General features: G+C 39.1%; 2 protein-coding genes and 1 long non-coding RNA gene across 5 annotated transcripts in view; 2 read left to right on the forward strand and 1 right to left on the reverse strand.

Moving 5' to 3' along the window:
• The first annotated feature begins 1132 nt into the window (after nucleotides 1-1132).
• Nucleotides 1133-1628, forward strand: LOC145459208 (uncharacterized). Its single transcript, XM_080337841.1, has one exon. It carries the CDS (start codon nucleotides 1148-1150, stop codon nucleotides 1562-1564), a length of 417 nt encoding a protein of 138 aa, XP_080193967.1. The 5' UTR covers nucleotides 1133-1147; the 3' UTR covers nucleotides 1565-1628.
• A 2326-nt stretch (nucleotides 1629-3954) lies between these two features.
• Nucleotides 3955-23751, reverse strand: part of LOC145459207 (uncharacterized) — a 49532-nt gene continuing 29735 nt past the window's right edge. For all 3 annotated transcript variants that reach the window (XM_080337839.1, XM_080337838.1, XM_080337840.1), the window contains 7 exons: nucleotides 22114-22347; nucleotides 21065-21261; nucleotides 16526-16631; nucleotides 15519-15644; nucleotides 14392-14553; nucleotides 12646-12821; nucleotides 3955-9884 (listed from right to left, as the gene is read on the reverse strand). In XM_080337839.1, coding sequence (XP_080193965.1) covers nucleotides 9777-9884; nucleotides 12646-12821; nucleotides 14392-14553; nucleotides 15519-15644; nucleotides 16526-16631; nucleotides 21065-21261; nucleotides 22114-22347 — 1109 coding nt within the window. In that variant the 3' untranslated portion in view covers nucleotides 3955-9776. The remainder of the gene's footprint in view (nucleotides 9885-12645; nucleotides 12822-14391; nucleotides 14554-15518; nucleotides 15645-16525; nucleotides 16632-21064; nucleotides 21262-22113; nucleotides 22348-23751) is intronic.
• LOC145459209 (uncharacterized) lies at nucleotides 20078-20990 on the forward strand. Its single transcript, XR_013921308.1, has 2 exons — nucleotides 20078-20279; nucleotides 20755-20990. It is a non-coding gene; the product is annotated as an uncharacterized LOC145459209 (long non-coding RNA).

Genomic DNA, 23751 nt, shown 5'->3' on the forward strand with positions numbered 1-23751 from the left:
ATCATTGAGCGTCAACTTTAAGACTTGGCACCGCGTTCGATACTAAAATCAAGACATACCGTGCAAAAGCTCATGACAGATCTAGGTATGGAACATCGTTAAAATCAATAGAGACCAATAACGGCTTTTGCGTAAATCTGTTAGCGATAAATGAAGAGTCAGCTCTCACTCGAATTTGGAAACGAAATTACCACCCACATAGTTCAGTGACAAACTTAAAACTTATTACAGCGGTCGATACTAACATTAAGACTTACTGTGCCAAATATCATGACCGATCTCGGTATGGAACATCGTCAAAATCAATGGAGACCAATACCGGCTTTTGAGTAAAATCTGGTTGCTGTACAATGTACATGATAGATCAGCACACACTGAACTTCGGAAACGAAATTACTACCCTTATCTTTGAGTAGCAAGCCTGAAACTTGGAGCAGTGCTAAATACTACCTTCACGACATATCGTACCAAGTTTCAAGAATTATCATGGTGCGAAACACCGTCAAAATCGACATATACCAGCAAAGGTCGAGTCAACGCATATCACGGTAACCGAGTTCAGATATAGATACGATTGTTACATCACACCTTAAGGGCGACAGGCATAGTTGCCCCACTTGCTCGGCCATTTTACGAATAGGAGAGACTAAATCACCGTTTCTTTATTGTGCGCGGCTTTGAGAGATTAGATAGTGAAAGCTTGTTATGAGCGCTACCGGGGCAAGCCCCGGCTAGGCATTCACAAAGCGAAAACGCAGAAGAGAATTCGATTTTCGCAGAGACTTCGCTATGTATGGGCATTTGTTAGCGAAAGCACAAGAATAATGCGGGTTTCGCCGTGATCTCGGTATATACTGATTGCTGTGCGTCTATAAATGGTTAAATTGTTAGTGAACAGAATTTTAGGTGGGGCAATGCCCCAGTTGCCCTATAGGACGAGCCGCCACTGTAAAAATTGCTAATAAACCAATGATGATGATGATGATCCGTGTCCGCCCGATAATCATCAGTATATGAAGAAGCAAATGTTAATCCAGCAATATGTTTAGAAATTGGTAATAACAAGAAATGATAAATTTTCAAGTGGTATGCGTATGCGATGAAAATTCTGAATTCAATCTAACAAATACTAGATCGTGTCGAAGAAATGTCACGCACCACCACGCAAACCGTGTGCGCCATCGCGTGTAAATCAGAGTCTGGTCTTTTCCTCTCTGGCTGCGCCAACGTGCCCACGTCCGAAATGGTGAATGTTCCCAAAACCCGTAAGACATATTGTCGCGGAAAAGAATGCAAGCGACATCGCCTGCACAAAGTAACCCAGTACAAGGCCGGCAAGGCTTCCTTGTACGCGCAAGGAAAGCGTCGATATGACAGAAAACAGAGCGGATACGGAGGACAGACCAAAGTCGTGTTCAGAAAGAAGGCGAAAACCACCAAGAAAATCTTGTTGAGAATGGAGTGCACGACTTGCAAAGCCAGAAAGCAGCTCGCGATCAAGAGGTGCAAGCATTTCGAACTTGGAGGCGACAAGAAGAGGAAGGGACAGATGATTCAGTTCTAAGTTTCCCCGTCTTTCTTGGAGTTGATTTTCATGTGATGGATTATTAATAAATCCGTTACCAGAACTTTGTTTGTGAGGTATGTAACTTAGGATCATTTGAGGGATTATTCGAGTCTTGATTTTGAAGCCGAGGAAGTATTGCAAACGATCCTGTTTAACTTGCGATGTAATGAAAAGATGGGAGAGTGTCGTCAATATTGCCATCATCATCATCATCATTCCACTCTATACTGTACCTGGTAATGAAACTAACAGAAGATCTAGACCCTAGATGTGGAACAGATTCAGAATCCTGAAATACTTTGGCATAATACGAGTATTGTAATGAACCCGAACATTTTCTGCTGGCACTCGTCAGGGCAGGAATGAAATCTAGGATAAACTAGACTCACAGACCTCAATGTATAGGCTATAGGCTATTCTTATAATGTACTAAAACTAATCCTCTGTTGGCACCAACTGGATTGGTGGATCATTTTGATAACAGTTAACTCTGAGATAGGCCTACATAAATCAAAGAATGAGCCAATATGGTTACTACCATATTGGGTACTGAGACTTGTGTGGAATTGGTGTCTTTTGCTCACACAACGTTCTATTTTTTTAATAAAGTACTTCAACTTGGAGAATCATCGCTGCTCAACTGATCAATCACGCAAAACGTACCGGGATTCCGGTAGGGGGAGACCTACTATAACATTACTTAACCCTAACCCCTAGCATCGTTTCGTCACGTGATCTAATCACGCCGTGACTGTGTGATTTACGCATGCCCTGACCTCCAAATCACTTGATATTATATTAATATAATTGATTCACATTAACAGTTGGTAATACATTTTTACACAGAATTCTCCGAGGGCCGAATTTACTGATTGGATTAGCACCTCGGTAAATTCGGCCCCGTTGATATCCATGTTTTATCCCATGACTGCGTGATTACGCATACCCTGACCTCCAAATCACTTGATAATAATACAATTATGTAATGTAATTTACCGGGTAAATTCGGCCCCGTGAATATCAGCGTTATCTCCCGCGATCTACGCATACCCTGACCTCCAAATCACTTGATTATAGTACAATATACAAAACTAATTCATGTTAACGGTTGTTGATACATTTTCATACAATATTCTCAGAGGGCCGAATTTACTGGCAACCGCTACAACACATGAAAAAACAACTGAAGAAACGGTCACATAGTATTGATGAATAATGATTCCTGGAAACCGAATAGTGACTGCAATGTGGGAAGAGCGAAGAAGTCTTCGATGAATTTGTGAAGTCTGTTCATGTGGACTGGTGAATTGCGGCCTCATCGTCCAAGTGTTTCTCACAGCAGAAAGTAGACATGTACCACTATAGACTGTAGTTGACAGTCTCTCAGAAATGGTTTACCAAATGCTCGAGATTAGGAAGAGCATCTGCGATATCTACAAGTTCATCATCAATGGTACAAGGTGTAGATAGCATCTCAAACGACCAATTCAAATAATTTCACCCTTTGTTGTGCAATGAGCACGAGCACGGATGTAGTTGCATTTATTTCGGCTTGGCCATGAAAGAATATCTCTCATGTTCACTCGTATAGAGCTGTAAGTTTCTATTTAATCAGCACTAAAAAGTAGCAATTTGAGATCCACAAACTTGTGGAAGTAATAAAATAGGCTTACCATATTTTGGAAATCTAAAAAGAGGACACTTTTTCAGAAAGTTCAGACATGCAAAATCGGAGAAGAATTCTCAAAAACCGGTAAATTTTTCCCACTTCGTTATCGGTTGACTAAAAAAAAAAAAAAAAAGGTCACTGTTTTTCACTCCGAAATACCCGCCGGAGCTTAACTTCTGTGCTAATTTGCGGCATATCACTTGCAATTTCCTCTAAATCTGACCTAAATTTTCAAAAAAGAGGACAAAAGGGCGTCCTCCGAGGACACTTTCAAAAAAGTCAAAAAAGAGGACAAATCCTCTTAAAAGAGGACGTATGGTAAGCCTATAATAAAAGAAAGGTCCTAAAAATAGTTTGAAACGATGATTTGGTTGCGCGTTCTCACACTACTAGCATTATCGCAGGCGACTGCTTTTGAAATTGCAAGATTTGTATTCGCAGCCAATGCAAAATGACTGTTCAGTGTTCATACTACAAATAGGCGCAACTCTAACCCTATCTCAATATTCTGAAGGTGATTTAACGTGTAACATCGATGCAACCAATACCTAAACTATTTTATACTTTTCAAAATCTGAATTGTAAAAAGTATTTAGCTTTTCCAAAATACTATTCAAGTAGAAGTAGTCTGAGATAACCACGTAAGTAATGCGGTAGGCAAAATCTACCAGAGTACTCCTTTGCTTACCATCTTTGCGGTACATAAGACAGTTCCATATCGACAGCATTTACGAAAACGTTTATTTGGTATGAATTGGAAACCCACCGGGAAAACTGAACTACGACAAGAATACAACACAGAATAAGATAACACAAGCAGGAAAATCAAATTTATGCGCAACATGATTGAGACTGAATGTTGATTGCGAAAAAAAGCTGTCACGGTAGAGTGGTGTCTTGACTGCACCAAGCCATTTAAAGTCTTATCTTTTCAATGTATTGCAATTGTTGAAGTCTCTTGAATCGTAAAGATCACAATAAATATGACAATATCGAGTCGATATCTCAATTTGAAAGAAATATTGGTATGAGCCATGAGAGTTGAAAAACATCGGTAACTTTCATGAGGACACAAAATGGTAGTAGGGAGTCATAGAAAAAATATCTCAGACTGCTACAATGGGAATATGGATCTATTCCTCACAGTTAAAAACTATCCACATGCAGCTAGGGTTGTAATGACTCGAGTCATTTTCTTAAAAATGAAAACTGACTCGAGTCAAATTGTGTAGTGAATCGTCTTGTACTCGAGTTATTGCGCATGACTCGGACCAAGTCATATGACTCGAGACATGGGTCTATCAAGAATTTCATTGTAATTTGAAAAATTAAAGTTATCACACTACAATTATTTCGTGCAGCCTTTCCGGGTCCATCTATTTTGTGCATGTCGGCTATGTCGCAGCTATGTAGCGGCTATGTCACAGATATGTCGGAGCTATTTGGACTTTATTGCAGCTACAGGTCGACTATGTGACAGATGTCGCAGATATATGTCGAGTATGTCGGCTAGGTAGCAGCTATCTCGGCTATGTCGCCTACGTACGGAGTTATTTGAGATTTTCCTTGATCCTTGATCGGAGAATAATAATCCGAGAATATCAACGAAAAACTCGAATAACTCCGCTTCTACTAGTTGGAATTGACTCAAATTTATTTTGCATCGTCTTTGAAGATATTTCAACAATTTCATGGGTTGACAGAAAAATTTGGATTTTGTTTTTAATTTTTCCTAATAAATTAAAATTTTTAATCGGATCTGCGGAGTTTTATACTTGTTAGAATTCAACCAAATTTGGTGTGCAGCATTTTTTAGGGTAACCTGACAATTTCGTCAATGAATGGCTGGAATCCGAAAAAGTTATTTTTGAACTGACCTAATGTAGGTACATATACGAACTTGTACCGTAGTAGAATAAACTTTATATTCAAATACTTATAACTGACCATCAGGAAAGCTAGACAACAAGGAAACCCAATCTTTTTTCGTCTATTGTATTTGCATTACAAATACTATGACATTGCAATGTATAAAGACAACTAGCATCTGCTTTTGGATCAGACTTCGGCATTAAATCCTTTGCCTGAAACGTATGTAAGCCAATGTCAAAATTCAAATTATTGCAAAATCCACTTCTGCATGCCCGGAGTTGATTACGTAGCTGCTACATAGCCGACATAACCGCAACATAGCTGCGACATAGCCGGCATAACCGCAACATAGCTGCGACATAGCCGACATATATAGCAATGGCTGTAAAGCTAAGCTATTCATGCAAATGCTGTTAAGTTTCGGAAAGCACCTTATGCTAAATGGCTATATATCATGACTCTACGACCAGTGGTTGTCGGCTTGTCGAGACGGGCAATTTAACCCCCTCGTGCGCAGAAATTTGGGGGGGGGTTGCCGGCTGGAAAAGGGGGGCAAAAAGTTTTAGATCATTTGTTTGGATTTAAGAACCCCCTCTTTTGATTTGATAAAAAAAGTTGTTTTCCCTCCACCCTAATGGCTAGAGGCTGAATATATAGAAGTTATCGGTGAAGATGCTACTTATCGGTATTGACTGAAAAATCCAATATCGGTGGGGCTCAAATAATGAGGATAGGAAAATATGTGTGGGATCAGTGTCAAATAATTGAGATCAAAATGCAGTTACTAAGGAAATGAAACTATTATAAAAGCAATGTAATACAAATGTAAAACAAAGGAATAATATCCTAAAGCAGACTTATTTCTTCGGATTTTTGGCTTTGTTTAAATTCAGGGAAACAGTTGTAATACACAGATCAAAGACTTGTATTCAGACAACATCCGCTTACTTTTGTTATTTCTACTGGTGTGACGAACCATGAAATGGCCCAAATGCGGTCAAAGTGGCCGGCTTTCCTAGTAATAGAGGAGAATCGCATTTCTATCACACGGCATGTATAAGTGTGAGAAAATGGAAGTGTGAAAGGTCTGCAGGTAGTTTTGAGAACTAACCATGGTCTAGGGCAGTGGTCGGGAACCTATGGCTCGCGAGCCATATATGGCTCTTTTAGGTATAAGATATGGCTCTTTGTCAATTTTTTTTTGTACTGAATTGATCAATATTGCGACGAATTGTTGGTAAATTTTCATCACGGCAAGAATAATTATTCTCGTAGCAGTAGAAACATGTCTTTGAGGGGTAAACACAATGCCTTCTTCAGGTTTAGGGGCTCGGACCTCCTCTTTTAAAAATCATCAAATATAATTTACTGTGACGCCTGTGGCCAACATCACTCGCGAATTCTATGTACCCGACTCGAAATCTTGAATTGTGCGATACGTTGATTAATCAAAGAGCATTTCAAACGCAGTCTCCAAATACGCATTGTCTTGCTGATCTATGGCGCGAAATGAAATGTTGTGGATGCGACAATTACAAACTCGAATTACAAACAACGTTATAGTTATCCACGTTCTTGATTGGTAGGCATATAGCTACGTGTAATACCGGCAGGGTTGTAACCAAGTCACAAGGCTCCGAGTCACAAGTCAATCTCACTGTTATAGTTTTGAATCGAGTCAAGTCAGTGAGTTGAAAGTCGAGTCCGAGTCATGGTACTATGACTCGAGTCCGAGTCCAAGTCATTGTGTTGATTGCTCAGTTAGAGTCTTTTTAAATCCACTTTTTATAACTCTGTTTTGTGATATCGAATGGTTTGCATTTAAAATATATTAATATTCCTCAGTTTCAGCAGTTTCTGGTCGCATTTTTAAGTATACCAGTACAAATAGACGAAATCCCAATAGTGTCGTTACCTTACTAATCTTCGAAATTACAATGAAATGTCGGTCTTGGCCGACTGAGTCTCGAGTCATATGACTTGGTTCAATTCATGCGCAATGACTCGAGTCCAAGTCGAGTCAATACACAAATTGACTCGATTCGAGTCGAGTCATTTCCTTATTTGGAGAAAATGACTCAAGTCAAGTTGAGTCATCAGAAAATCGTGACTCGAGTCATTATAACCCTGAGTACGGCGATGAAATGTAGGCGTGTAGCACATCGTTATGTTACCGCCGAATACTTCGAGAATTGAGAAGTCGATCAGTATTTAGATTTTCGGAATCAGTGTGACAGTCACATTCGATTATGATCAGTTATAATCAATTCTAAGCTACTCACGGTGAATTGCGTTATCAATGGTGAGGCTTGGCCCGTCTGTGCCTCACCTCTCGATTCGAGCAATATTTTCGAACAATAAATACCAGTTTTTACAGAGAAAATATGGCACACACGATGAATCCCATGTATTGAGCTCGATTTAGTGCTACCATGACGTCACGAATTTTCAATTGTGACGTAACAGTTGATTGACTTGTATGGCTCTTTGGGAGTTGAGACGGAAAAGATAGGGCCAATATGGCTCTTCGGACAAAAAAGGTTCCCGACCACTGGTCTAGGGATTGCATGCTTTTGGCAGTAAATCGGAAGTGGTTAGTTTTAAAATTGCAAGCTGCATCTTCCTGGTTGATGGCATTATATATAGGTGCAATTTTGAAAATATATTCGCTAGTTGCTCTTAGGGCTGGGCGCAATGATTCGAGTACTGGAATCTGAATCGGGTATTGACTCCAATGATACAAGTCGAGCAATGAGAAATTTTTCGAGTACTGAAATGCTACGCTCCTTGCCACTAAGAGGAGATTTATCAACGAGAATGATAGTTTGGATACTATTTTTCACTGTGGAAGGCTGTGAACCTAGATTGGTCGTATCGCAGCATACAAAACATGTAATAAAAGCTACGTGTGTTTGTGAAAATCGTCATCAACCCACAGCATTGTCACAAAGTGCAATGAAATAGAAATACTTCATAATCTTGACTGTTATGTAGACCGGCAATATTCTCTTTGTGCTCGCATAAAAGGTAGGCTACATATTTCAACTTTCCAGATCATTCGTACTCGATTCAGGATTGAATCACTCAGACACTCGATAATGCCAGCCCTTATTACGGTGATGCTATTTGAAAGAAGGAGATTAAACATCCCAAACTATGTAGGCTACTTTAAAAGTTCAAACTGTGAGAAGTAAGTAGTTTTGCCTCAAAAACTGTTGAAGTAGGGATGAAAATATATAACAAGGGTCGGCAACCTACGGCCCGCCAAGCGAAATCATCCGGCCCGCGACAAAATAATTAGTTACCATAAGAAAACGGCCCGCGGTTTCGTAATGAGTTCCTATCTGCAGTGCAGCACTGCTTAGAAAGACTGCGGCATTTCTCCGATATAATAGTATCCTACGTCGTATTAGTCTATTGTTACGCCATAAAACTGGTACGAAGGGGGTCGACTAGTTGTCTATCTCGTACTAAAAGTAGGAGATGGAGAATGTCTGTAGAGTAGACTAGACCAGTGCTTATCAAGCGGGTGTATCGCGCAACCGAAGGTATACTTTTTTAAGGGTTATTTGCCACTCAGATATGGTGCGACAATAAAGGTGCCGTTCCTCTGCTCAGACGCAATGACAACATCTCAAACTTTCCCTGTTTCATTATAGATAACTAGCCTCCGTATTTTAGTCATCTATAGTTTAATTCACCAGAATACATTTTACGCCAAGACAACAAACCTGGATAGCGTTTTGGACACAAAGGTGAAAGCTTATTTTATCTCACGAACTGAATCACCGACAGTTAGCCTACCTCAAATATTACTAGAAGCAGAGCATCAATATGGCGATGTCTTGTAAATTTGCCATGTTCGCGCATTAAGTCGAGAAGCTATGCTTGCACGAGTGCATGAACTGAGAAATGAAATAGCAACTTTCCTTGAAAATACAAACATCGCCGACTCATAATCTTGTCATCGCAAATGGGTATCTAATCTTGCTTTGGTAGTACATTTAACGTCACATCTAAACAAATTGAATTTGCAACTTCAGGGGGAAACAACTAAATACATGAGATGTTGAGAAGCATTTCAAATAAAACTGCGACTCTGAGAAAGTCAACAGTACAAAGAAAATTATGCTCACTCTACCATACTGGAGGAGAGTAAACCTAGTACCAGCACCATACATTTGTAACTGTGATATAGGAATATTAATTACTGAATTTCCACTCGCTTTTCCGACATTCGTTCTGTACAAAATAAATTCTGACTACTCAGTACTCCGTTCAATGTGGACGCCAATACCATTGCCAGAAAATTTCAAATGGGCCCATTTGAAATGTGATGCAGTTGAATTCAATGACAAATTTCATACAAAGAGCATATCGCTGAATGACTTTGACAAAGAGTATGTTCTTGAAATTGGTCTTTATCCCAGCTTGGCCAACAATGCAAAAGAAATGGAAAAAGAATAATTCCGGCCCGCCAAAATGTTGTGCACTCGAAATTTGGCACGTGACTATCAAAAGGTTGCCGACCCCTGATATATAATCCAATGACTATTACGGCGTTACTGCAACACGCGACAGTGACACAGTTGGGGTTGAATATTTTCAGTCTCGCTTATTTTCGTTTGATAGCGTGACGACGCGAGAGTGTAACCGCACTTATTTGTCTCACAACTCATCGTCAAATCTTGCTTCTTTAATGCGTTCAGACTTTCGGAACAGCATTCTGTACTTTCTCAGCTCCTTTTGCATCGATTCGATCTTGAGATTTTGATTCTAAGCAGAAAATTACAAACCAGTCAATAATCGACACGTAAAATATACTTTGAAGACCTTATTGAAGGTACAGAACTTCAATCTACAATTGATTAGTATATTCACATTGAGATGAACCCATCAGAAGGAGTTCATGAACCATCTCAAATATACAACAGGGGTAAAGGCAATTTCAAGACAACAACTAGACCTGTGCAAGTATTTCAAGTACCTTGGAATTCATATAGATCAGTGGTTCCCAAACGGTGGGGAATTCAATGGTTTCTGGTGGGGAATATTTGTTCAAAATTATATGCAGGACAGTCTACATATTCACGAAGACACATGCGCAATTACCGTTACCTAATGAACTGCTATGGAATGTATGTATCGAAAATGATATTGCGTGTTGTTCAAAAAACCTTATTTTTAACTCTGGATGGCCAATCATGGCGTCACAAACGCATTCAGCACGACTAGTTTGACGTGCAATAACGCTTTCGCGAAATTTTGAGCGTTACTGGTATCGGTTCACAATAAGTTTTATGTTGCAGTTTTAGGCGATTGTCTTGCGTACTAGTGTGGTTGTGTGTCTTGTATAGTCAAACCAACAAATAGCTGCTCTGTGACGACAGAAGTGCTGGGTAGTGGGGAACAGGACCGTAACTGCCGCACCCCAAACCCCCCAACTGGGGGGCGAGCTCGAAGGGGCCCAAAATTATTTCGTGAATGAACATAAATTAAGGTATTTTTTTAAAATTTATGTCACTTTTCAAAAAAAAATTTCGCGCTCTTTGCGCGATTTAATATTGCCTAATATCTGATTATTGGACACCCCTTGAAAATACTTAGAATTTATAGAAATAGAGACTTCGGCGTCGGCCATTACTGCGCCACGACGCACCAAGGCATATAAAGTTATAGGCCATGTAACATGCAACTCTAAGAAGTGTGCCAGAACAATTAGCAGCGAGAAGACCTTGGCCGAGAAGGAATGCCGTGTGGTGACCCCAAAACCTCGATATATATACAATATGCATATATGTTTAATTGGCTAAATGGCTGGCGCCGAATGTTCCTGTCCTGGCGATCTGAGCCCCACCGGATAAATGCCATCCCGCAGGGAAAAATTATTTGCCAGTGAAGCAATACCATTCTGAAATCGTGTGTGCCTTTTAGTTTTGGCGAATTCCATATCTTTTGACGTAGCAGATATAGGAGGTCACGAAATAGCATAATGTATCGAAGTCAATATACCAACGGGTCCGCCCTAAGACGTTCAATTCTTATTTAGGGGTCCTACCTTTTCCAGCACACCTCATTAGCTCTACCGGTAAATCTGATTACGTGAGCAGAGAGGGGATTAAAAGATTGTTAGCAAAATATATGTAATTCCCGATCGTATTGGCCGATTGAAACACGAATTATATAAAAGATTGCGAAACACTGATATAGATGAAGGTCTAACATGGCGTGATCATATCACCAATGTATGCGCAAAAGTTTCACGGAACATTGCTGTATTATGGAAGCTTAACCCAATAGTTCCAAAACCATTTCTCTGTACTCTTTATTTTTCTATCATACATTCCCACCTACAGTATGGTATTATAATTTGGGGATCTGTAACCAAAACCCTATTGTACCAGCTTCAGGTCGTTCAGAACAAAGGTTTAAGAGCTATTGCTCAAATACCGCTCTATACTCGACTTGATACGTACTGCAGAATGTTGCGTATTCTTAAAATTAGTGATGATTATATATTTGAACTAGCCAAAGTAATGTATAAAATTAATCAGCTGCAAGTCCCTGTATCTCTACAGAACTCTGATTTGATATGAATTGAACTTGATTTTTGTCGTATTTCGATCCAATTCCGATTTAATACAATGAAAAGTTTTGTAAGTTCTAATTTATAACAATAATAAAATAATTTATCGAGTACCCAATATAACAATATATCATTACTAGGGCAACTTTTTGTTTACAGCTTCGGCAGCTTCCTAAATATTCCGAAGTTATGTAGAATGCTGTTTGGAGGAATCTTATAGTGCAACTTTTTCGATTATTCATGAAAGTTTTTTCGATTTTTGATGCAACCAACTTTCTACTGGAAATATTTGTCAGTATATGTAAATAGATCGCTTGATTATGTCACGGTTTTTTGAGATTTTCGGTGACATACACGGCCAAATTCGACTGAAATACTGTAAATCAGCACTGAAAAAAACGAGTATTTCGGGAGCTGAGCCGGAAAGTTGACCTTTTTTTTTAGCATTTGGTCAACCAAAGGAGAATGTGGATGGAAACTGTATTTTCGGGTTGGAACTGGGGAAGTTGACCTTTTTTTAGACAACCGCCCAAAATGTGGTTATTTAGTGCAACTTTTGTGGAAAATAAATGCAACTTTCCACGGATTTAACTGCAACAAACACTTGCCCCAATCATTACTACACTAAGGCGCTGTACACAAGAGGCACTAAAATATGAAAGAAGACGAAATGTATAAAGGACCGAGTACATAGTTGTAGGGCGGAATGAACACTACTGCAGTTTGAACGCTCAATCTAATTTGGAAAAATCTGTGTAGCTATTATTCTCATTCTAATCACATTTTGAAAAGCTGAAAATTTTCTAGCTGTCCAAGTCGTACGACAGCATACAACCACTTCTGGTGACACATTATGGACTCCTGTCTTCATATATGTCAGTTGTTGTTCACTTTATTTTCCAGCAGCAACACAAGATCAATGCCATCTTAAGTCGAGCATTTCTTAATTACCTCCAGCTCGTAAATGAGATGGCTGATAATCTTCTGTGTGTAGGTATTGACTTTCATCTTCCCAAAACGCGCGGCAAGCAGGAACGCCAGATAATCGTTTTCGGCGTGCAGCGTACATTTCATTGCGCTACCAGATGATAACGTAGCGAATCGAAGCTTCTTAAAGGACTTGACAGCTGCAAAAGATGGGCGTTAAAATGTATTTTGACTGAGAGCATGCATGCATATTGTGTAGTACAGTTGTTAAAAAATAACTATTATTAAAAGAAAGACTCTTGGAAGTACCAGGGTTGTAATCACTCAAGTCATGACTTGACTCGAGCCAGGCTAGAGTCGTGATTTTCTGTTGACTCGACTTGTACTCGAGTCATTGCGCATGACTCAGACCAAGTCATATGACTCGAGACTGTGTCTACAAAGACAGGTATTTCATTGTAATTTCGAAGAATAGTCAAGTTATCAAACTATTTTAAATTCGTTTATCAGTACTGGTACGTACTTGAAAATGCGATAAGAAACTGATAAAAGTGAGGAAAATTAGTATATTGTGAATGCGAAGCATTCGTTACCAACGAGCAGAGTTGTAAAAAGTGGGTTTCACATGACATTAACCGTTAACTGAACAGTCAACACCATGACTTGGACTCGGACTCGAGTCAAAACATGGTGATTCGGACTCGACACTGTACTCCGTGACTTGGACTCGGACTTGACTCGGTGGTGAGTTGAAAATGACTCGACTTGACTCGAGTCAAAACTACAAAAGTGAGATTGACTTGTGACTCTGAACCTTGTGACTTGGTTGCAACGCTGGCAGGTTGGCTACAGAACACCAATATACAATTGAGTACCGTACTATATTGGTGTTAAAATAAGCCCGATTATTTTCGGCTGACACTCGTCAGGGGTAATCGTCAGAAACTAGTGGTGAATTCAAAAGAACATTGTGCGATAGTTGATATACATTGTTCTAATTTTTTTTAAATCTAAAATTTTCTACGCTGATGACTTTTCAGGTTGGAATTGAGCCATGCTTTTTGAGAATAAAGACACTACAGAAATAAAAAAAAGTTGATAAAGAGAACAAAATAGCACCGTTAAATTTTCATGAGCTGTGTTTTCTATTGATACTTGAAGCCAATAAATAAGTTGTTTTTTCTGATTTTCATGGTGTACCAGGAAAATTCGAAAAAAAAAAGTTTTCTTGTACAACCCTATTGCGCAGCAGAGTTGGCCAACTAGAAAATTTTCAACTTTCCAAATTAGATTACAATTGGAATAATACCTGCACTGTTTTTTAAACTAGATTATAATCAGAATTTTAGCTACACGATTTTTTCCAAATTAAATTAGAATTAGCATCATCGCTACACATTTTTAAAACTAGATTTGAATTAGAATTAGTGATTCGGCAAAAAACTTGGAAAGTGAATTAAATTCTAAATTAAAAAGAAATACAACAAAAGTCAAGTTCAGTCCATATCAGATCATAGTTCCCTTCTCATAAGCATGAGAACGAGAAATGTCTGCACACCAAGCTTGGTTCATTTCGCACGACACGGTTCTCCTGGTGCATTTTCAGGAAAAGCAAGAGCTTAGAAACATTTGACGAATTAGAATAGAATAAGAGATGGCGCAAAGAACCTTGGGCAAATCGGATTAGAAATAGATTACCGAGATTTCTCTCTAATAAGGTACCTCACTAAAATTATGTAAATGTCCAACCAAAGCTGTTATGTAGCATACCGTTACGGTTCAGGTCCGTATCTCTTCTCGAGCATACGGACAATTTATTCGCCGAATTTCGCACTTTCTTGTCTGGATGTTGTTCTGTCGGAATGTGAGTGTGTTTGTACCCTCTCATGAAGAAACGTATCGACGACGGGCTTCCGGATGGATTATAAACTCCTGAAACAGAAAGGAATTGATAAAAAGCAACTTGTAGTGAATACAGAGATGGTTAGTAACGAAGCACTCCTCTACTGACATTCTTCTGCATCGTTTAACGAGTGAAATTGTCAAAAGAACTGCACATTATATACCGCGGTAGCTAAATATATTTTATGAAGAGGCAGTTGGTATTTGTATGAGAGTAAGTTCCCTTACTACGAAGAATTATGAACTTCTATAGATTAGGGTTGGGGTTGACAGAATGGATTCCTTAACTACAGAATGGAACAAATGAAGTCTGTTGAACACTGAGTTGTCGCGCCTGGGTCGAGTTCAAGTCTATCATTGTCGAGCAGTGATTCTAAACCTGGAGGTCAGGACACACACTAAACTCATAGATATGATCTGGAATGATACGCCCGCCAGAGCCATCATTGGTCATTGGAGGTACGCAGTGTGCAATGGCGTATGCGGAAATCGAAACTTCTTTCTGAAATGCTAATTCTATCTCCAATATTTTTAAGTTGATTGGTAATTAAGCAAGTGGTGTCACGCTGTTGCATTTGAACCGAACAATACGATAAAACTTTCCAAGGTGAAGCCTTACATGTAAAAACTGGTATCTGAAAGGGAATGGCACAAATCCCACTGATTTGCAATCAATATTCACTCGCTATCATGTTTTTGTTTCTTGTGAAACATAACCACCTAGTGACGGCATCCGCAATTAAGCCGGATTTCAAACGTAGCCTAACGGAAATGCAGCTCCGAGTAAGAGAGAAATTACGATGATGAAACTAAATGTCTCCACCGACTCAATGGCATAGTCGGTTAGTGCTCTATCTATCTATTTAAATTCTCTAGTACTTGCTGACGATCACCCATGCTGAGTCTCAGCCGCACATATTCGGGTTCATTTCAATATCCATATTTCATTGAATTGTATACTAAAAATATGTGCAGCATAAATAGCCGACACTGACCGATTTTGAAAAACGGTATTCTATCTCCATCATTGCGGCCACAAGGTCCGGTCCAATCCACGATTACTTCATCATCCATCCACACTCTTATCATGGCATCCGACGTAAGTGAACCAGGGTTGCTATCTAGAAAGGCAGGTAGGGCAGTAAATAAAAGCAGAAGCAGTGGTCATAAAGGTAGTCAGTGAAATTGCTGAAGTAAAAATTCATGCCTGGTACAAACTACCAATTTAGTTATTTGACAGTCAACTCACTGATGGTATTTTGTCTAGTTCTAATTGCAGATTTTGGAAAATGAGTATTCTAGTTCTAGTTGCGCATTTGAAAAAAACACTTGGTTGCCAAAGAACCATAAAACATGTGTCATCGTCAGGCGTGAATTATGATACCGTTGTTCTGTGATGTTATTGCAGCCAATGCTAGCTCAGACTCCTCACTACTAACAGTGTTCATGCGGAAACTGTTTCCGATTCCGATAAAATAAATATGAATGAGTTGCTTCGTAATTGAATCTAGTTTAGTTGCATGGTTTTGAAAGGTCGTTAAAGTTAAGTAGTTCTAGTTCTAGTTGTGAGTTCCAAAGAGTAGTTCTAGTTCTAGTTTCACATTTTAAAAACAAAGTACTTTTTGCCTACTTGAAGGAATAGGAATAGAACGTTACAATATATGATTCTGTCCTTGGTGATTTTGCGGCATATACATCGACTCATGATAGACATATATACCGGTACGATCTGTGCATGTGCATACCATGAGTGCGTGATGTGCATATGATGCTGGACAAGGAAGGTGCAGATATAGCCTTGTAAGGCTTTCTAAGTTTTGCACCACCCCTCCACACTATTCTGGTAATGCTGAGCGCCAAGAGCAGAAGCCACGGATACCAGTGTTACTCATTAGGTCTTTTCACGCTCAATAAATTTGAACTGAAAATAAGATCATGCATTTTACTTTGTGGAAGCAGATTGATGTGTAGATTAGTATTATTAATACAAATTATGACTCACAGTTCGCTCCGCCAGTGCTGTATTGGCTCCATTTGATCTCCCACTTGAATTTTACCCAAGAATCGAACTTGAAATTTGCGATTGGCAAGGTCCAGAGGACGTTGTGCTAAATGGAGTAAATTAAAATTAAATTAAAATATCAGTGGTGGAGAGTACCATATCGAGTATTACTATTTGGCTTTTGAAAAGCAGCATTGCCGCCAAGTATAGTAGAACTTTCTACACAGTCTGTACTTGTATGATGCATCAATGAGTCAATTACTCAATTCGAAATGGTATCACTCAGGCAAGGCTAGCAATTTAGGGTTATTGATGGTCAACCAATTGCTGTTTTTTGAGTAGTTCTAGATGCTGTGGTTTGGCGTGAATCATGATAACGTTGTTGGGAACAATTTCCCGCAAAAGTCAAACAGCATAGCGATAGCCCCCTCTTACTAAAACATGTCAAGTAACGCACCCCACACCCCCTAGTTCTGCAAACTTGACCCAAGGCGTTCCAGAAAAACTCACACTTGACAACTTAACAAAATCAATGGTCTTAGAAAGGTTGCCCAGTAAAAATGTTATTTTCGGTGGTCTCGCCAGGGCATTCCTGAAATGGGAAACCATCTCAAATTTAAACGACAGAATTAATAACGCGATCTATTAATATATTGTTCGGGCACAGTCGTGCTTGACTGGTGTATTTGAAGTTCTTGCTTGCAAACCATTGTGTCATAGATAGTGAGATGCAGCTAACCCATCATATAGCTCTTTGTTATGCAAATCAAAGAGAATAAAACCATACATTGTTTATCTTTATAGCATGTTTTAAAATCATTCCTTTACATTTTTACGCAACATTTGATAAAAATTGCAGTAAAATTTGGGTATGACAAATTGAGAAAAGTTGCAAAAAGTTGCACTATAAAATCACTTCAAACGGCTTAAAACAGTGGTTCCCAACCTGTGGTACGCGTACCACTAGTGGTACGTGTACGTCTTCCAGGTGGTACGCGAGTAGATTCTGTTCATTTTTTCGACCAAAGGGAGTTATTAGTTCAGATGGGGTTGATTTTTTTGAACCGTCGTCGTCGTGGGTATGGGCAATCCTGCCAATGATGGCCTACGGGTAAGAGATCTAGTTGTAAAGCATTGGGATTCTTACCTAACCAAATTCCGTTTCAAAATATTTGACCACAAGAATTCCAAATGGATCCACTACAGCAGGGGTTGCCATCCTGCGGCCGTAGAAGGAAATATGTGCGGCCGTGGACACGTATTCCAATTAGTAGGCCATGTCCTGGTGGCCATCGACATGAAAATTGAATTTACGAATTTTCTCCCAAATTTTTAGGAGATTTTGATTAACCTTGAAATTTTCTTCGCGCTGCGCACGTTTCAACGCGACTTCATTTTTCGATTTTAGTGTAGTAGCTCCCTTTGCAACCTGAGCACTACAGTACAGATGTGTACGGCAACGGAAAATGATTAGCTCCATGTAGAAATACCAACTTGGAATCGTGTTTTCCTCACGAAAGAAATTTGTTTCTATGGTGCGTTTGGGTGATTTCGACATCTTTCCAATATACCGCCAATCCTGATGGTAGGTCAAGAAATAACTGCATGCAACAAAGTGACTTATTACAATTGGTCCACCCAAAGACACATCATCATTTATTACTTGCCCTAAATTTTCGAAAACACAACCTCCATCAACTTTGCCAGGGAATCTGATCACATTGACCAAGAAAGGATGAATGTTTGATAGTAATATGTGAAACTACGAATATTATTCACAAAATTCATTCGTGAATCTGAAAACTTTTCGCGCATAGCGCGACCATGACGTAATCAAGAATATATTCATCACCTGACCACTCGCGATTTCGGTGCGTTTCGTAAGTCGATAAGAATAAATATGTTAGCCTGGCGCTCACTCAAAATGGGCATGGACAGTTTAAAATCGGCATTTGAAGTCCATTTTCTTCATTATAAACTATGTCCTAGAATGCAACCGTAGGCCAGGCCTACATGACTACTCGAAATGCGACCGTGAATAGCAAAAGGGAGGCCACTCCTGCACTACAGAAATCATATACTGCGCCTTATTTTCTGTTTCAACACGTTGGAAACACTTTTTGTCCGCCGTCGGCTCGCGTAACTTATGTAGGTGGTACGCGAGCACTGCATAAAACCTCAAAATGGTACATGGGTGGAAAAAGGTTGGGAAACACTGGCTTAAAACATCATAGTACATTATTCTGAGTATCTACGAAGCTGCCGGAAGCTGTAAAAAAAAAGTTGCAAAAACTTGGCCTGGTAATCACTATTAATAGTCAGCTCAGGGGTGAGCTTTGGTAGTTGAAATCCCTCAAATTTCGAATTTGAACTCGGTACGTTTTGAATGCCTATTTTATCACCATTATTTCTTAGATCAGTGCTTCCCAACCTTTTTCAGTTCGCGAGCCACTTTCCATCCAAATTTCATTGTGCCACCCAGCATGAGATATGACAACTAATGAAAACGTAATTCAACTGAGAGTGCATCGTTGTTGTTTTGTAGCATTCATGGTGTTTTTCGACTGGGATGGTCATTTACAGCAGGCCGATATTCTTTCATTTGATTCCGTAGCTGCCGACTAGTAGCACGACACACTTATTTAAGACACCATTTGCGGGGATCAGATGACGAGGAGCCTATACAAATCGCCAACAACTGAGTCGGACTTGAATCCGCAACATCTGTGGAACATCAAGCTTTCTCGCCACACATAATGCAGACAAGAAAAAATGATGAAGCGCCAATATTTTACGTTGAGCACAATCAGGTTCTGAGTGGCTTGTGTCACTGCAATTGTTATCTCATTGTAACATCGAATCGAACTGGATTGCTGCATTCCCGATCAACGGTGACAAAGCCTTTGGAAGAAGGAATTAGTTCCAATTGTCAGGCATACATAATAACACACTGTCCGATTTTGCGCTTTGACAATCAAAATGACTGTCCCTAAGACCTGGTTCATCAATCATAGCCCTAGCGAGCACGGAAACGTGGCCTGCGGCGATGATGGGCTCAAAACAATTCAATTTAGAGGATGACAACGTGTATTTGTTTGTCTAATTCGAGAAGATAAGGGCTTGGCATATAGAATAGGAAACTGTAATATTTAAAAAATTCTCGCGACTCACTGGTTATGAAGCACTGTCTTCGCTCATTTGCAATTCAAGAATTCGTATTACCGATTATTAGTTAGTTGTGTTTAAGTTAGTTAGTTGTGAATTTTTAAGGCTCGTTAGTTGTAGCTTCGTTGGCTTATAATTGTCGTCATAGTTGCGACTGTTGCAAGTATGGAGAAGTCAGTGGTTCTAATTCTCAGCCAAGTTGCGAGTATTGACAAGTGAGTAGTTCTAGTTCTAGTTGCAAGTTCTGACAATGGAGTAGTTCTAATTCTTGTCATAATTGCGAGTACTGAGAATTGCATGTTTTTTTAGTGCTAATTGCGAGTTTTGAAAAGTAAGTATTCCTAGTTCTAGTTGTAAGTTCTCACAATGGAGTAGTTCTAATTCTTGTCATAATTGTGAGTATTGAGAATTGCGTGTTTTTTTAGTTCTAATTGCGAGTTTTGAAAAGTAAGTATTCCTAGTTCTAGTTGTAAGTTATGACAATGGAGTAGTTCTAATTCTTGTCATAATTGTGAGTATTGAGAATTGCGTGTTTTTTTAGTTCTAATTGCGAGTTTTGAAAAGTAAGTATTCCTAGTTCTAGTTGTAAGTTATGACAATGGAGTAGTTCTAAATCTTGTCATAATTGTGAGTATTGAGAATTGCGTGTTTTTTAATTCTAATTGCGAGTTTTGAAAAGTAAGTATTCCTAGTTCTAGTTGTAAGTTCTGACAATGGAGTAATTCCAAATCTTGTCATAATTGTGAGTATTGAGAATTGCGTGTTTTTTAATTCTAATTGCGAGTTTTGAAAAGTAAGTATTCCTAGTTCTAGTTGTAAGTTCTGACAATGGAGTAATTCTAAATCTTGTCATAATTGTGAGTATTGAGAATTGCGTGTTTTTTAATTCTAATTGCGAGTTTTGAAAAGTAAGTATTCCTAGTTCTAGTTGTAAGTTCTGACAATGGAGTAATTCTAAATCTTGTCATAATTGTGAGTATTGAGAATTGCGTGTTTTTTAATTCTAATTGCGAGTTTTGAAAAGTAAGTATTCCTAGTTCTAGTTGTAAGTTCTGACAATGGAGTAGTTCTAATTTTTGTCATAATTGTAAGTATTGAGAATTGCGTGTTTTTTTAGTTCTAATTGCGAGTTTTGAAAAGTAAGTATTCCTAGTTCTAGTTGTAAGTTCTGACAATGGAGTAGTTCTAATTTTTGTCATAATTGTAAGTATTGAGAATTGCGTGTTTTTTTAGTTCTAATTGCGAGTTTTGAAAAGTAAGTATTCCTAGTTCTAGTTGGATACTTTGAAAATCCAGTAGTCTGTACAACTCTACCTCAGGTACTCAATTTTACTGAGCCCTGATGACGAGCAGTAAAATCGAGCGAAAACTAACTTGTTGTCTTGGATGGTCTCGACATTTCGAAGACTTTATTCCTGAATCGGAGCATCCACCTTTTTCCATAAAGACTCTTTCGTCGGATCGCGCCATTATTATGAAATGTCCAGACTTGAGCGACATTGTCAACGGAGGATAACCGCCTTGGTTGTGTTTGATTCCGATAAACTTCTTGTTGTGGTCGAATATTTCACCTGATCAGATTGGGAAGGAAAACAGTGTTTCAAGAGACTCTTGGATGGACACAACTTCGGTATAAGCTACAGTTGAACAATATATTGATAATGAAGTATAGCCGGTTATTTCTGGCTGACGCTTGTCACGGGTATTCGTCAATATCTTATTCAATTGTACATTGTTTCGTTGGTCAAAGTGTTAATCACAATGCTACTGCGACTTTTAATAAGATTTTCTTCTTTCAACAGAATTGGTGTCGAACTCATTTCAAATATATGGTAGTATATTTTGTTTCCGGGCAGTTATCAGAATCGAGACTTTTAGATAATCATTACTACGGTACTCGTTGACACCCTACTGAGCATCAATATTTCGGTTTAGGCACTTAAATGATAGAATTTACCACTTTATATAATAGTATCACGATAGCGTCATAATTGGTGATACGATTTTTGACATACATTGTTCTTCTGAATTCTCTCCTAGTTGCTGACGATTAACCCTGACGAGTGTCAGCCGAAAATATTCGGGTTCCTTTCAATATGAATATACTATTCAATTGTACAATAAAAGAAATGAACAAATTATCATTGTTACACAATCTCATAAAGATACTAGGATGAAGCAAGATGAATTTAGCGAGCCTAAAAATGACATCATCGGTAAAAAGATGAAAAAAGCAATAGTTGTGATTCAGAATATATTATTTAAGTATTGTGCCAATGGTACAGTCACCGTATCAACTAAAGATGTGTGCTATTTCTAAACTACATTCTATAATGCGGCAGAAACGTGACACTGGCCGACCCACGCATAAGTTTGAGATAAAAGTAGTTTGATAGCAAATTTCAACAATTCATGCAAGGTACCTTGCTGACAGCCGCCTTTGATACAAAGACGATAAAGATCCATTGCAGACACCTTTGCGACACATTGGTTGCTGTCTTGCAAAATGGTCGGGTCCGGCGTTCCGTGCCATTGCGTGATAATGTACTGTCCACCAAAGTCAATATCGTCTTTGGCAATGTACAACTCATACTCGTGAATGTGGATGTGGTTCTGAGGCAACTGTATAACGGGGCACAGTGTCTTTATCAATACCTCTAAAAATGAGAATTGCACTTTATTAGCCCAAAAGCAGTAGGCTACCTGAGCGATTTCATTCTGAATCATGTATTATGCTTCGAGTCGAGTATCACTCAGCATCAAGTCATAACAGTATGGCTGATGTGGAAAGCTTAAATATCTACCTTTTATGTGACCGCTAAGAATAGAATGGCAGTTCTACATCACATTAATAGATTGCCACTGGCTGCTTTTTCCGAAAAATTTTACCTCACTTTTCAAAACTGTAAAACACGGCCTTAATGGGCGAGTAATTATCGTTGGATTCAGACCTCTCAGACTGCGAGTTTATGGTGAAACGTTCTACCATGTTTTGATAGCGTCGATCCAATTGGTTGAGCAATAGCGGTCACTCATGGCTTGTTTGAAAGAGGACATCTCTGTCACAGTGAATAGCACCTACATATTCACACTAGGTATACGCCACGGACTCTATAAGGAACCAACAAAAACTTATCTCTTTTTACAACAAGGTTATCTCGTCTTCTTGATCATGTACACCAGGGATGGCCAACCTGCGGCCATAAAAGGGAATTTGTGCGGCCGTGAACACAAAATTAAATTAGTATGTGTTGGCTGCCGTCGTCATGCAAATATAATTTACGAAATGACTCCCGATCCTTGAGATATTTTAACTACCCTTGAAATTTTCTTGATTCAACAAGACATCTTTTTTCGATTTAAATATAGTGGCACCCTTTGCAATCTCATCCCCACAATACAGATGTGAACAGCAGGGGAAAGGATGCGCCCCATATAGAAATACCAAATTGGAATCGTGTGTTACTCGGGAAAGAAATTTGTCTCTGGTACTTTTGGGTGATTCCAATATATTTCCACTATATACTGACAATCTTGATGGGAGGTCCTGAAATAACAGCATGCAACAAAGTGACTACCAACAATTGGGCCACCGGAAAATCCATCATCATCTAAAACTTGCCCCAAACTTTCGATCAACTCTACCGGTGAGCTGATCGCATGGCTGAGAAAGGAGAAATGCTAGATAGGAATATGTGACACTGCTAATATTAACGACGGAATTCATTCGTGAATCTGAAAAACGTTCGCCCTTGGCGCGACCATAGCTAAACCTGGATCTTTTTCATAGTATGACCACTCGCGATGTCGGTGCATAAGGTAAGCCGATCTGAATAAATAAAGCAGTTCGGATCTCACCGGAAATGGCCATGGACAGTTTAACATGGGTATCGGGCGTCCAGTTAGTTCATTACGACTATGCCGATGCCCTGGAATGCGGCAGTAGGCTACATGAGTCATCGAAATGCGGCTGTAAATAGAAAAAAGGTTGGCCACTCTTGATATACACGCTCGGTTGCCCCACTCTCATCTAGCTTCGGTTAGGCGTTTAAATTCTGAAG

The sequence above is a fragment of the Botryllus schlosseri genome, chromosome 16, assembly GCF_051294905.1.
Source record: "Botryllus schlosseri isolate E-star chromosome 16, Bs_hap1, whole genome shotgun sequence".
In the NCBI taxonomy this organism is placed as follows: domain Eukaryota; kingdom Metazoa; phylum Chordata; class Ascidiacea; order Stolidobranchia; family Styelidae; genus Botryllus; species Botryllus schlosseri.

What these genes read in the sequence shown, in the direction of transcription:
- LOC145459208 (XM_080337841.1), top strand. Translation starts at nt 1,148, where the DNA reads ATGTCACGCACCACCACGCAAACCGTGTGCGCCATCGCGTGTAAATCA.